Raw genomic sequence first — 15,201 nt, forward strand, 5'->3', positions numbered from 1 at the left:
AGTTTTCTTAATTGGAAAGAGCAATAACATTTACTAAGCACTTTTTAATGTACATTTGTGGCAGTCGATTTTTTAATTTAAAAATTAAGAAAACATTTTCAGGTTTATTAAGACACAGTTGACAATGACATTGTACTAGTTTAAGGTACATAACAGAATGATTTGATATAGGTATATGAGTACAGGCGCTACAGGTTTGGCTAACACCCATCACCTTCTATACTTACAGTTGCTTTTCTGGTGATGAGAACTTTTAAGATCTACTCTCTTAGCAATTTTCAAAGATGCAATACAATCAAACTCTTGAAAAATAATTTAGGGATGGCAACAGCAGTGCATTAAATCAAGCCGGGGCTCTTTGATGCGTAGCTGCAGGCCCATGAAGCCAGGCCCGTTGCCCACTGGATTCCTGAAAGTCACAGGGAGGAAAATAGAGAAGCTGAGTCACGTCCTCAGCAGAGCTCCAGGGGGCCGCCAATTCACTTCCGCCACCAGATCAGAGCCACCGCCCTGGCTGTGGTGCTGTTCTCCAGCTCTGCTTACCATTCGGTGAACTCTCACTCCTTCCAATCCATTCTCTCCTGGTTTGGTAAAGAAACCAAAAATAAATAAATAAAAGACAGACAGAAAGGGAGGGAGGGAGGAAAAGAATCAGACAAATCCCAGTTTATGGACACTTTACCAAATAAAGGGCCCACATTCTTTTTTTTTTTTTTTAATTTTTATTGTTATTCAATTACAGTTGTATGCCTTTTCTCCCCATCACTCCACCCCACCCCAGCTGAACCCACCTCCCTCCCCCACCTCCACCCTCCCCCTTGGTTTTGTCCATGTGTCCTTTATAGTAGTTCCTGTAATCCCCTCTTCCTACTGTCCCCCCCCCCCCCCCCCGGCTATTGTTAGATTGTTCTTAACTTCAATGTCTGTGGTTATATTTTGTTTGCTTTTTTCTTCTATTGATTATGTTCCAGTTAAAGGTGAGATCATATGGTATTTGTCCCTCACCACCTGGCTTATTTCACTTAGCATAATGCCCATCAGCAAACGAGTAGATCCAAAAACTATGGTATATTTACACAATGGAATTCTATGCAGCAGAGAGAAAGAAGGAGCTTACACCCTTTGCAACAGCATGGATGAAACTGGAGAGCATTATGCTAAGTGAAGTAACCCACATTCTTTAAAACAATAAAATGAATCAGAGGCTAGGGAAGGCTGAGAAACTCTTCCAGATTAAAGGTGACGGAAAACATGTGATATCTCAGTGCTGTATGTGACCTTGGATGGGAAAATAAAGGTGACAGCAAGGACAACAGTAAGGCAATTGGCAAAGGATGAGTATGGGATTTATATCAGATAATGTGTCATTGTGGAAATTCCTGAATTTTATAATTACACTGTAGTTATGTAAAAGAGCACCCTTATTCTTATGAGGGTGGGGCTGGGAGCAAGGTGAGGGGGTTTGCTGCATGTGAGACAGTGTAGAAGGATAAAACCTTGGAAATATCACAGGATACAAATATGACTGACTTGATGTTGTTTTTTGTGTCCAGGATACCTTTATAATAGTGATAAAGAGCTGGACACTCATTAGCTTCTTTAAAGCTTTCAAGAGCAACGATGTGAAGTACAGGTATTGTCCTCACTTCACAGGTAAGGAAACTGAGACATAGAGAGAATTAATCCTTTGTCCAAGATGACACAGCCTGTAAGTGGCAAAGTGTCTGTCCTATGATCCAGAGAGTAGCTACCTCCCTCAGAAAACTCTACGTCGTTTATTGTGTTTGTTAAGTCGCTTTTGTCTTCAAACAACAGAACACCTTGATTCAAACTAACGTACAACCTTGTATAACAGGCATTCCAGTGGTAGGGTGAGGTCCAGACAAGTTGCTTATAAAGTGCATTGGGAATGGTGTCAAGGGCCCAGGTCTCCTCAATCTCCGTGCTCTGCTGTCCGCAGTGGTAGCCTCCTCTTCAGGCTGGTCCCCAAATGGCTGTCCCAGATCCAGCCTTCATATCCAGGTAAGGTAATGTTCAGGGACAGAAAGGACCATCTTTTCCGGGTTCTCTTTTTTATGGGGAAGGAAACTTTTCTGGCAGTAAACTCTCAAGGAGCTATCACCCATCAGCACATTGGGCAGCGATGGGTCACACACTCATTCCTGAACTGTTCTGTGCCTGGTCTTAATTTATACAAGAGACTGAGTGACAACATGGAGGGGTCAGTGTCGTTGGAAGAAAAATCTGACATTACTCAGAGTTCCCCTAGAAACAAGAGACACAGCTCACCATGCAGGACCACACAAGGAACTCCCAGTTTTGGCCAGGAAGCAGAAGGAACAAGGAGAGAGGCTAGGCCAAAAGCCTTTATGGGGCTTCTCAGGGAAAAGGCAAGGCGGGGTAAAGTGATGTGGGTCCAGAGGTGTCAGGGGTGCCGTGCATGCAGCAGACAAATCCACACAGACTGCAGAGGTCCTGTGGAGAAAAGGGAGGGCATGGCCACTCTGAGTGAGAGAGCGCCCCACCTGGACAGGCTTTTATTGCTTTTCTGGGAGCATTACTTCAAGGAAGGTCCTCATTTATTATGCACTGAAAAGGATGTTGCTGTTTACTTCTCACACATAACAAAGAAAAGGATGTTGCAAAGGCAAGGGGAAAAGCGGCCAAACTGGTTACGCTCCATCCTTGGGAGGATTAACACAGACTTTAGGAAGTTACTTTAAAGATATGCAGAAAACATTTGCTGCCTCAATTCAGGGTGAGAGACTTTTAGCAAAAGCAAGCCTCAGAGCACCCCAGGTACAATGCAGGCCTGGCTCCCCACGGAAAGCGGATCTGTGGCGCTGGCTCCTGTGTGCTGCCTTGTGCCTGTCAGTTTTCCAGACCAGGGCTGGGCCACCTTCCCCAAGCCACACGGACCGGTTCCCTCTAGTCAAGTACACAGCTTGCATTTGAGAGGCAGCCAAATGGCTTTTTGAAGATGCCGAAACATCGTAAGATGCAGAAAACATTTTAAATGTTATTCAAACATGCACTACTCACTGACAATAAGAATGGCATTACCTTGACTTGCTTCAACAAATGACTTTGCAGTAACAGGGACGTGGGAGCGTCAACCCCACTGTCCACTGCAGAAAACAGCGCTGATGTGAGCAAGTGGGCTGTGGGTATGTGTATGTGTGCGTATAGGAAGGAGAGCCCATTTCCAGAGTCAGGCTGACACAGTAAAAACACACTGTTGCATGTGGTAACACAAAGACAGATGAGGGTGGGGAGAGCTAACATCTGGTTCACATGTTGTTTAGTGTCTGATGGCAACAGCCTGAAAAGCTTAACCACTGAAAGTACAAAAATTCAACATCCCTAGGCCTCTATTTACTCGTCCCTTGCAAGTGCTTGGTCGAGACTTACCCATGTTTTATTCCAGGGCTGACCAACCATCCTCCATCAGACTGACAAATTCTGTCTGTAGCTTTTTGATGGAAGATTTTATTGATGTATGTTTTTAGAGAGGGGAAGGGAGGGAGAAAGAGAGGGAGAGAAACACCATTGTGTGGTTGCCTCTCCCACACCCCTACCTGAAGCAGGGTGCAGCCAAGAGGAGGGCCCCAAGAAGGGATTTGTAATGGGGTCCAGGACTCAGGGTGTCCAGGAAATATTAGAAAAATGTATGTAGGATGTCCTCACCCCCACAGGCCTGAGCCAGGGGGGATGGGACACATGGAACAGGGCCATTCAGAGTTGTTTTGGGTAGCAAGAGCTTTGCAGCTAACCCCTGGCACAGTCATTTAACATATCTATAACCTTTAACTGGTTTCATGGATGTGTTAAGTAGCTGTGGCCCTGCTTTGAGCCAGGGGGATGGGACAAAATTCCACCCAGGATGGGACTGGGAAGTAACTCCCCCTGGTTACAGGGCCTGCATGAGAGCGTGGAGATGATTGGCTCCACGCCATGGGGCCACACCTGCCCAGACTTACTATGGCAGCCCAGTAAAGCTGGAAGAATACAGGGATGCTGGCAGGTGTAACTGACTGTAGGAGGAGTCAGAAATGGGCTGCAAAGGAAGATGGGTGCTGGGATTTAAACCTAGGCCCAGCAGCCATAGGAAGAAGAGACCACGCGGCTCCAAAAGTAGTAGGGAGGACCACAAGGTTTTGGGGGGAGAAGAAGAGACCATGCGGCTCTGAAGGGAAGGAGAGACCACACGGCTTCAAAGTAGTGGGGAGGACCACAAGGTTTTAGGAGAGAAGAAGAGACCACGAGGCTCTGAAGTAAATGGGAGAACCACGAGGCTCTGAAGCAAGTAGATAGATAGAGGTCCATGTGGTTCTGAAGTGGGGAAAAGAGACCCCGCGATTCTGAGGGAAAGGAAGAGGACCACGAGGTTTTGGAGTGCTTCTTCTTGCCACACGGCTTAGGCAGCAGGAGAGACTTTGCAGCCATAGAGAAAGGGGAGAGAGGACTCTTGCTGGTGGGCCATGAGAAGGTGCCACACGGCTTTGGATTAACTGGAGATTGCAGCAGCCACACAGTGGATGGTGCCGGGAGCCTGAATCACGGACTTCTACATCTTTTCCTGAGACACGGTACCCCGGACTGGGCACAGGGAGAGGGAAGGACTGTGCATCTGTGGGTATTCTAGAGGACTTTAGTATCTTATTGAAGACATTAGGCCATTACTCTAAGTCTGTGTAACTTTTAAATAAACAATTCCTTTCCTTTTCACCAGTCTCTGGCATTGAGAGACGTCCTTCCTCTGGCGGCGGGCATTGCGAACCTAGCAGGTAGAGGCGTGGGGGAAGGAACCTCCAGAGACAGAAAGGCGGAATCCTTTCTGTAATAATTTATCGTGAAGGAACCACCCATGCCTTGCTCTGTAACATACCTACTGGGGACCTGGCCCACAACCCACGCATGTGCTCTCATTGGGAATCGAACCTGAGACCCTTTGGTTCTCAGGCCGGTGCTCAGTGCACTGAGCCACACCAGCCAGGCCTGTCTGTAGCTTTTATAATACCTTTAGTCAAGACTAGATGTTTTGCAGATGGGGGAAGCAGTCTTATTCCTTAAAACAACTTTACATGTCTCTGCTCTGATATTGTAGCACAACCTTAGGGAGCAACCTAACACCCCTTATTTCTGAGTTCTGGGTTATGACATTCCCCTTGTCCCCCTATGTGAACAGCACATCTGCCTCTTGGCCATTTCTCTCTGGCTTCCCCTTTTATAAAATGCTAGTAATAGGAATCCTTTCCCTTAACCACATTACTCTAGATCTGCAATACCAGGGCGCGATGACATCGTAACATTGCATAGATTGTGGGAATATTGTAACCTTGTAAGGTATTGTTAAAAAAGAGAAATTTTGCTGCCTACCAATTAATAGTTTAAAGACAGCTGATCTTCACAAGACAAGTAAACCGAGGACCAGAGAGCTTAACAAACTTGCTCAAACTTCACTGCTGGGGAGTGATGGAATTAGTTTTCTTTCTAGTTTTTATTGTTAACACTACTACAGACATCCCCATCTTCCCCCCTTTGGCCCCTCTACCCAGCCCCAGCCCCCTCGGCCTTCACCACATTGTTGGCCGTGTCCCTGGGATGCCCATATATGCACACGTGTTCTTTAGCTAATCCCTTCCAGTGCCCCCTCCCCACCTTCCCTCTGACATCTGTCAGTCTCTTCCATGTACTCATGCCTCTTAGTCATTTTGTCCGTCAGCTCATTTTGTTCAGTAGACTCCACATCTGAGTGGGATCGTACGGCACTTGGAATTAGTTTTCAGTTCTAAGCCTGTTGGGCTTTATGCCATGATACATTTTGTTGAAACCCATCAAAAGCACCTGCCTTGTAATGGAAGTTGGTACCTTTTGACTTCCAGTTGTAAGATAAATAAGTGCTGGGAATGGGACGTGCAACATGAAGACGGTAGTTAACACTGCTGTATGGTACATTTGAAAGTTGCTGAGAATGTAAATCGTAAAAGTTCTCATCACAAGGAAAAAATTAGTAACTGTAAGAGGTGACAGATGCTAACTAAACTTACCTATAGTAATCATTTTGCAATACGTGTCTGTTAAGTCATTATTCTGTACACACTACACTTACTTATATAGTGTTTATGTCAATTACATCTTAATATAACGGGAAAAAACACTTGCCTTTTCCCCGCTGGCTTCTAAATTCTTCAAATCTACTAAACAATTACTGCTACTCTCGGGAAGTTAAGACACTTGATCAAGAGACAATTTCCAAAGAGATACTGCTGGAAGCCTCTTTGTAGTTTCTTGGTTTCTCCCAGCAACTGGACCCTAAAAATGAAAGCTTTGAACAGCTCTAAGTGGTGCAAGGCTCAGAGGCAAGGCTGTCACGCCCCAGTTCCCAGGTTTCAGCTGTGTCGGGGGAGCAGTCACTCTGAGGATTTGACCCTGCATAAAAGACAGGGGGAACTTCATCTTCCTTGCGCTGAAAACTAATTTATGCATTTGTCTTCCCTGGAAAGGGCCTCAGAAGTGGATCCTTACAACTTCTTGATTCAGAAGATAAGTCCTGACAGTAGCCCTCGGGCCCGATGGCTTCAGCACATCGCTTCTGAGGTCTTCTCCACAGCTGGGGTTCAGACAGTGAATGAGACAGACAAAAGTCACTCTGTAAAACCAGTGTGGGACAATTCATTGTCTTTGTCCAAATCTATCACTCCTACTCTTTGGAAGGGAAAGGAAGTGTCTTGCTTTGGGATGAAGTAAAGGAGCTGGCACTGCATGAAGAGAAAGCAAGACCCACACAATCTGCAGCTAAGAAGGATGGAGAACGCCACGCAGCCCGTCACTCACTGTTGATGGGCCCCACTGTACCTGCTGCGTGGGCTTCATTCTGATACTACCCGTACTAGCCATATCCAAAGGTACTGTACGGTAGGATCTTGTCTACTACTTTCAGTATCTTCCCTGTGCATAACTTGTACGTGTGCTTTTCTACTTGTAAAAATTTGTCCTATAAAGTACATACTCTTTTGTGTATTGATTCTGTCACTTGAAATTATGACAATTTCCAAATGCTTTAAACGTTAGTATTTAGAAGTTAAAAAGGATTAAATAATACCATGGAAGTTCAGCAAGGAAATATAGAACAATATTTATCTAATTGCAGATAAGGAAAGGCTTTCTAAGCAGAGATACAAAAGCCGATATTTGCAAAATCTGATTCAGCTTCTTACAAATGAACATGCTGGCCCTGGCTGGTGTAGCTCAGTGGACTGAGCACGGGCTGCGAACTTAGGGGTCGCCGGTTCAATTCCCAGTGAGGGCATATGCCTGGGTTGCAGGCCAGGTCCCCAGTAGGGGGCGCATGAGAGGCAACCACACATGGATGTGTTTCTCTCCCTCTCTTTCGACTTCCCTTCCCCTCTCTCTAAAAATAAATAAATGAAATCTTTTTTTAAAAATGAACATGTTATACAGACAAGAACGCCCTAAAAATTAAATGGCAATTAAAGTTGTTAAAAGATGCTTCTAGCAATCCACAAGGAGAAAATATATGTAAACCTTTCAGAAGTCTGCAAAGACTATGAAGATGTAGCTTACTGGAAAATTGTTTAAGTCTCTCCCTGCACTTCTAGTAATCAACGGCGAATAAAATGAGATACCAGTGTGCACCTTTTAAATTGCTACGAGTGGTGGGTAAAGGATTGTGTTCAGGACTGCTGACACTTCATTCCCTCTTACGCTGCTATTGGGAGTGTGTGAACGCGTTACAATACTTAACCCTCTGATCAAAAAGCCTTTGGTTCAGTCATTTCCCTCATAGAGAAACATTCTCTAGGAAAGCCTGCGGCTGGGGCTCAGGCAAGGGGCCAGGCTCCCTGGAAGACTGAAGGCAGGGGGCGGGGCCACAGGGACTGTGGGGCAGGGCGAACGATGAAGAATGCAGGGCCTCCTGTGTGACGTGTGGGACTGAGTCATAGGGTCCCAGTGAGAATAGGGCCTAGGCGGAGGTGTCAGGACCCAGCAACGCCATGGCAACTAAGTCTCTCCAACAGTCAGTCTCCTTGGGAGCTCTAAGAGTCTTCGTCCATGGGGTCCTCGGGCAGTCGGATCCTGAGCTACAGAGAATCAGCCCTAACTGATCCGCATCAGTCAGAAGCCCAAGCAGGCCCCAGCTTTGTCACTGGCAACCGCAAACGCAAGTGGAGCAGGCCATCCGTGGGCCCAGAGTCTGAGGACAGCCCCGGGTCTCTAGATCGGGACCAGGAGCTACAGCAAGTCGTCCCACCAAACCATGGTAAAAAGCTTAAGATCACATCCGAGTGTGCTTACCAAACTTTATTTTTGAGTGGGGAAACCAGCGACATTAAAATCCGTGCTCTGGGGAAAGTATGGTGCTTACACAAAAAGTTTTTATGTCAGTCGGGTTACTTTGCTATGATGTTTACAGGTTCTTCGGAAGGCTCTCACAACGAGATTATTGACCTGGAGATTAATGACCAGAATGTAGATGCAGAATCCCTACACTTTGTACTAGGCTCGTTGTACAGGGACAAATACGTCCTAAGGGAGCCCCTTGGAGTTCTAGGAGTTTTGGCAACAGCACACCTGCTTCAAGTAGAGGACTTAATTCGGCAGTGTGAACAGACCATGGAGGACACAATGAATGGGAAAACTGTTTGTGGCTATTATGCCGCAGCGGAAACCTATGCTTTAGATTCTGTGAAGACAGGGTGCTTCGAATGGCTTCTCCACAATCTGATGACACATCCGAGTGTTGAGCTGTACAAAGAACTCAGAATAGATCTCATGAATCTGCTCGTCTCTTCTGCTAATCTACTAGTAATGCAAAAGGAAATAGATGTATACACCACACTTAAACAGTGGATGTTCCTTCGTCTTAACCCGGCTTGGAAAGGATCGATAGAAGAGCTCCTGGTTCACGCGAACAAGTGGCTTTCCAGGCACAGAGAATGTGCCGGTTGCATCGCCTTCCTGGAAACCAAACGAGGCAGAGCATTTCAATCAGTTTTTAAAAACTTGAGGTTCCAGCATATCATCTGTGACCCGGCCTCCACAAGAGTTATTGAGCGAGATGCTCTGATACCTTCAGAATGGTTATCACCTGTTTATAAGCAGCAGTGGTTTACCTTGCTTAGAGCACAACAATGCAGGCAAGTTGGGCCCCGACACATCAATGGAAACGAACTCGAAGAATGTAGCATGCGGTGCGGTAAAATGATTGTCAGGGATGGGAGGTACTCCTGGAAGTGGTCAGGTTTCAATTTTGGCTTTCCTTTACACGTCATCTTCACCAGCCATTATGTCATTTTCAAGCAAAACACGCTCCCTGAGCCACGTGATGCCTCGGATTGTCTACAACCTCTAAGAAATGTTGCGTTCCGATTAACGTTGGTATATTTCAATTCTAGTGGAAAGATAAGTTTCCACAAAACAACTGGATATAAACTCCTTACCTTTCAAAAGGACGAGGAACAACTGGTAATGAAGCTGGACAGCAGAGCTCTGAGATTCCCTTTATACGTCTTCTGTAACTTCCTGTTTCTACCATTAGAAAATCCATGAGAGTCATCTTGCCAATTAGGATACATTCGCATTTTGAAAACTTCTGATGATTCACGTCATTTATTGGCCCTCCTCTTAACCACGACAAAGATGACCAGTAACAGAAGTGAAATCTTTCAAAATGTAAAAACTGTCATAAGTGACTATCTTCGTTTTATTTCTATGGATTTAAGAATAAAAAATTTCAAGAAAATATCTGTGAAGCCAAATAGTGATTGCTGTTGGCATCTCTTGGTTTTCATTTGTCACCAACAGACAGCTCCAGATAGAAATGAGACTACCTGTCCAAGGAATCAAAATAAATTAACTAGTTAGATGAATTTTACCCTAACACTGAGACAAAATAAAGAATTCTCTTCCTTGCTAAAATTGTTGTGCAAATGTGCCTTTGACTGCGGCAATAGTGCAGGAGAAGAGTCAATCATGTACAGTTTTAAATAGCCAGACGATCGCAGGGTTGTTAACATTACGTACTTGCTCTATAATGTAGTGTTATTTTACAATTAATTTGCCACGTGGCCCATTTACTCTACGGTTTGGAGACCTTGTATTGCTGACTATTTATCTGGAAAAAAACTGTGTATCTCTTCCACACTTAAAGAGTGGAAAAATGGATTAAAGAATATACATACATATTATATCATTATATAGTATCGATATTATGTATTATAATATAGTACATCAACATGTATATCAGAAAATGTGTGTTATAAAATAGGTATAATTATAATTATATACTGACAGATAAAATACATCATAGGGTTAGATGCACTTTTATAGAAGATATAAAATTACATGTAAATAGGGAGAGAACCAAGATGGCGGCGTAGGTAGACACACTGCGCCTCCTCGCACAACCAGAACTGACAGAGAATCGAACAGCAAGGGGGACCAACACCAAGAAAATAGAAAATAACCATTCATCCAGACTGGTAGGAGGGGCGGAGGCGGGCACCGGGGTGGAGAGGACTCGCGTGGCTGTGGCGGGACTGAGACTGGCGGAGTGTGGGACAAATGGCGCAGGCAGTCCGAGCACTAGCAGACCCCGCGGCCCCACATCTGCGCAGATAAACCCAGAGGGCCGGACTCAGAGGGGCGGAGAGCGGGGCAGGCAGAGCAGCGGGTAGCACCCGGCGGCACCAAATTCGCCCACAGATAAACCTGACGAACGGCGGGCAACGAAGCAGACCATGCAACCCAGGGCTCCAGCTCCAGGAAATAAAGCCTCAAACCTCTGATTGAAGGCGCCCCTGGGGGTTGGGGCAGCAGCAGGAGAGACTCCCAGCCTCACAGAAGAGGTTGTTGGAGAGACCCACAGGGGCCTAGAGTGTGCACAGGCCCACTTACTCGGGAACCAGCACCAGAGTGGCCCAGTTTGATTGTGGGTATGGTAGTGAAGGATTGAAATCCGGAGGAGAGTGAGGCAGGCGCCATTGCTCCCACTCGGCCCCTCCCCCCCTCGTATAGCGTCACAGCTCAGCGACCAGCGTTACCCCGCCCTGGTGAACACTTAAGGCTCCGCCCCTTAAAGTAACAGACGCGCCAAGACAAAAAAAAAAAAAAAAAAAAAAGACCCAAATGACAGAACACTTCAAAGCTCCAGAAAAAATACAACTAAGCGACGAAGAGATAGCCAACCTATCGGATGCACAGTTCAAAGCACTGGTTATCAATATGCTCACAGACTTGGTTGAATCTATTCGAAAAACAGATGAAAAAATGAAGCCTATGCTAAGAGAAACAAAGGAAAATGTACAGGGAACCAATAGTGATGAGAAGGAAACTGGGACTCAAATCAACGGTGTGGACAAGAAGGAAGAAACAAACATCCAACCAGAAAAGAATGAAGAAACAAGAACTCGGAAAAATGAGGAGAGGCTTAGGAACCTCCCGGACGCCTTGAAACGTTCCCACATCCGAATTATAGGGGTGCCAGAAGGAGAAGAGGAAGAACAAAAAATTGAAAACTTATTTGAACAAATAATGAAGGAGAACTTCCCTAATCTGGCAAAGGAAATAGACTTCCGGGAAGTCCAGGAAGCTCAGAGAGTCCCAAAGAAGCTGGACCCAAGGAGGAACACACCAAGGCACATCATAATTACATTACCCAAGATTAAACGCAAGGACCTACATCCAAGATTACTGTATCCAGCAAAGCTATCATTTAGAATGGAAGGGAAGATAAAGTGCTTCTCAGATAAGGTCAAGTTAAAGAAGCTCATCATCACCAAGCCCTTATTATATGAAATGTTAAAGGGAGTTACCTAAGAAAAAGAAGATCAAAAATTGGAACAGTAAAAATGACAGCAAACTCACAGTTATTAACGGCCACACATAAAACAAAAACGAGAGCAAACTAGGCAAACAACTAGTTTGAACATGAGGGTTGTCATTAAGTGAGTGGGAGGGGGAGAGAGGGGGAAAGGTACAGAGAATAAGTAGCATAGATGATAGGTGGAAAATAGACAGGGGGAGGGTAAAAATAGTGTAGGAAATGTAGAAGCCAAAGAACTTATAAGTATGACCTATGGACATGAACTATAGGGGGGGAATGTGGGAGGGAGGGGGGTGGGCAGGATGGAGTGGAGTGGGGGGGGAAATGGGACAACTGTAATAGCATAATCAATAAATATATTTAAAAAAATTACATGTAAATAAATGTTTTTATTACTTGCAAAGACCAAAGAAAAATGAATTTTTTAATGGCTGAATAGGCACTGTAATGTAAAATCTATTTCCATAAAAACCAGTTATTCCTACGGATACACAGATATGAATAATTTGAAAGTATCTTTCCTTTTTATTTGTGCCTATATTTGGTTTACTTTCCATTTTACCAGAGTTTGTTGTGCTTGACCGCAGAGGATTTAAGGTGACATTTATTTCAAAACAGAAACCAATAGGATAAACATTATCCTTCTAAAATTATGTCTTCCAAGCAGTCCCCGATGCAGGAAGAGAGGGTCAACCTGTCCAGTACCTGGCAAAACTTTCAAAGATTTTAGAGTACCTGAAATGCTGCTTATGTTGGCTTCGATGATTGCCTGTTTCTATGAACATATATATCGATTATATCACCTACTAATTGAGCACCAAGCATGCAGTCAGGAGTAATTCATTTTAATGTGCTTACCATAGCCATCTTTCCGTTTTTATTTTCAAGGCCCTCACGTCCTCAAAAAGTGTAAGGATTTCGCAATAACTTACATCACAATTTTTTTTTTAAAGATTTCATTTATTTATTTTTAGAGTCGGGGAAAGGAGGGAGAAAGAGAGGGAGAGAAACGTCAATGTGCAGTTGCCTCTCATGCGCCCCACACCGGGGACCTGGTCAGGAAGCTAGGTGTGCGCCCTGACTGGGAATCGAATCAGGGACCCTTTGGTTCACAGGTCAGCGCTCAATCCACTGAGCCACACCAGCCAGGGCTACATCATGAATATTAATGACATATGTTTGAAATGTGTTTAGATTGAAAAGGTGAATTTTATCTAACTTTTCTACATGTTCTATTTTTTTTTCAATGGTTTCTCCACTCCGGAGATGAAGGAGATGGTATGGAATCTGCAAAATTTTGAGACATACGTATTTTCCAATCTATCTAGGGAAATGAGTGCATCTGCCAGTTGGTATCTCCTGAGGTTGAGGATTAACTCTGGGCATGCATAGAGTTCCATTTGTCCAGAAAACCAGTCATGAGAAGTGGAACACACTCATTACGAGTTAACTTACAGGGAACGGAGTAAGAGTTCCTTGAAGGCTCAGATAGAGACCGAGAGGGTTGAGATATGACCTAAATTATTTACAGGTTTACTCATGTTTTGGTTTTGGCAGAGTTCACAAAGCAATGATCCTGAGTTATGTGGGAAAAATAAGAAGCATGCCAATGATATATTTCTAATGCTATTGTTAACTTCTTTGTCCATGTGTACAAATAAGTAGAAACTTTAGGAATAAGTGGCAGTAATATCTATTAAACAAATAGGCAGTTTATGGGAGAGTACCATGGATTATTGGGAAACCATGGGCAATTCTACTTCTTTTTTTAAAGATTTTATTTTTTTTCTTTTAGTTTTTAGTTTTTGAATCTTTATGGGCACTTTCTTCGGATGGCCTTCAATCTGAGAAGACGGTGGGTTACATTCCCTAACAGACCGTCTTACATTCCATTTCAAATCAACCCTGTTTATAGGCAGAAGAAAAGTGTAGGTAAGGGGTTTGGAATTCAGGGAGAAGGTTAATCAGATAAAAAGCTGCAGAATTCTTTCATCTGTTGACCTGTGATTCTTTATCTGTGTACTGGACTGTGCTATTTATCTGTGTCCTGGGAGGTGGTCTCCTATGTGTCCTAGGGGGTGGATGTCTCACACAATGACTCAGACACCATCTTCATCGCTTGCAGCCCTCCTGGGGCACAAGGTGGAACTGCTTGTGGACTCCTGGAGTCAGGGTGGGTCATACCTTCAGTTCCTGAAACAATAGTGTTTTATGTACATTAATTACTAAATTTATTGACTATTATCTAAAACTAAAATTTTTCAACTTTTGTGTCCCCCATCAGTTCCATTCCTGGTCAGGGCACAGGGCTGGGTTGCAGGCCAGGTCCTCAGTTGGGGGATGTGCAGCCGATCAATGTTTCTCCCACACGTGGATGCTTCTCTGGTTCTCTTCCAAGAAAACCACTGATCCCCTTGTCAGAAGGTTAAATGAGTGGAGATGCTTAGAATAAGTACCCTAAGGCAAGTAAGAGAAGTATTTAGGGTGTGGCGGGTAGTCCTTGGCAATGGACAGCAATCTCCACAGGCACCTCCCACAGTCACCTCCAGGCACTGAGGCCCTGAGGAAACTTAGCTTCAGTGTTTCCAGGTTCAGAACTGTGAACAAAAAGGGGCCACATACCAAACCTGACAAGCTCAGGGAGGTCTGCATGGCCACCTTACAAACTCAGAGACCAAAGTAACCACATGGAATGATCTGAAATGAAAGTTTTTAAGTAAAAAGCAGTTCATGGTGCGTAGTCATGTCCTAGGCTAGAATCTTCCTTGACAGAAGTCAATCTTTACCTTCATTTTGAGGCTGTCTATTGTCTTTTTGCATCTGTGATAACATCCCCTTTGGAATGTCAAAGTATAACAGAACGTTGGTCTCTGCAGTTCCGAAACAGGTTTGGGGCTCTTTGGCCCATCGCTGAAAACGTAACTCCCAATGCCTGAGTTAGGTGGAAAGGAAAGAACTTGTTTACTTAAAAGTTATACAGAATTCACCCTGGCTGGGTGGCTCCGTGGACTGAGCACTGGCCTCCGAACCGAAGGGTTGTCAGTTCAATTCCCCGTCAGAGCATATGCCTGGGTTGCAGGCCCGGTCCCCGGTAGGGGGTGTGCGAGAGGCAACCGCACACTAGTGCCAATACCTTACAGGGTTCTCTAGGAGGTTCTTAATGAGAGCTTAATATATGGTGCAATCTCTAGCAAAGCCAGGAGTCAACAGTCCAGGTATTAAGGAGTGGAAATGGGAGTAGTAGCTCTCATTATTACCCCTAGTGGCTAGTTAAGACAGTTTTCGCTCCCTGTCCTCATGACCTTACTGATGGCCTAGAAGTCTTTGTTTCCAATGGAGAAATGCTTTCACCA

The 15,201-nt window shown here is 44.6% G+C and overlaps 1 protein-coding gene across 1 annotated transcript; it reads left to right on the top strand.

Annotated features, from left to right (window-relative positions):
• The first annotated feature begins 8,076 nt into the window (after positions 1-8,076).
• Positions 8,077-9,814, top strand: LOC112308155 (germ cell-less protein-like 2). Its single transcript, XM_024564331.3, has one exon. It carries the CDS (start codon positions 8,077-8,079, stop codon positions 9,571-9,573), a length of 1,497 nt encoding a protein of 498 aa, XP_024420099.2. The 3' UTR covers positions 9,574-9,814.
• The last annotated feature ends 5,387 nt before the right edge of the window (positions 9,815-15,201 follow it).

This window comes from Desmodus rotundus, chromosome X (assembly GCF_022682495.2).
Source record: "Desmodus rotundus isolate HL8 chromosome X, HLdesRot8A.1, whole genome shotgun sequence".
In the NCBI taxonomy this organism is placed as follows: Eukaryota; Metazoa; Chordata; class Mammalia; order Chiroptera; family Phyllostomidae; genus Desmodus; species Desmodus rotundus.

What these genes read in the sequence shown, in the direction of transcription:
- LOC112308155 (XM_024564331.3), top strand. Translation starts at nt 8,077, where the DNA reads ATGGGGTCCTCGGGCAGTCGGATCCTGAGCTACAGAGAATCAGCCCTA.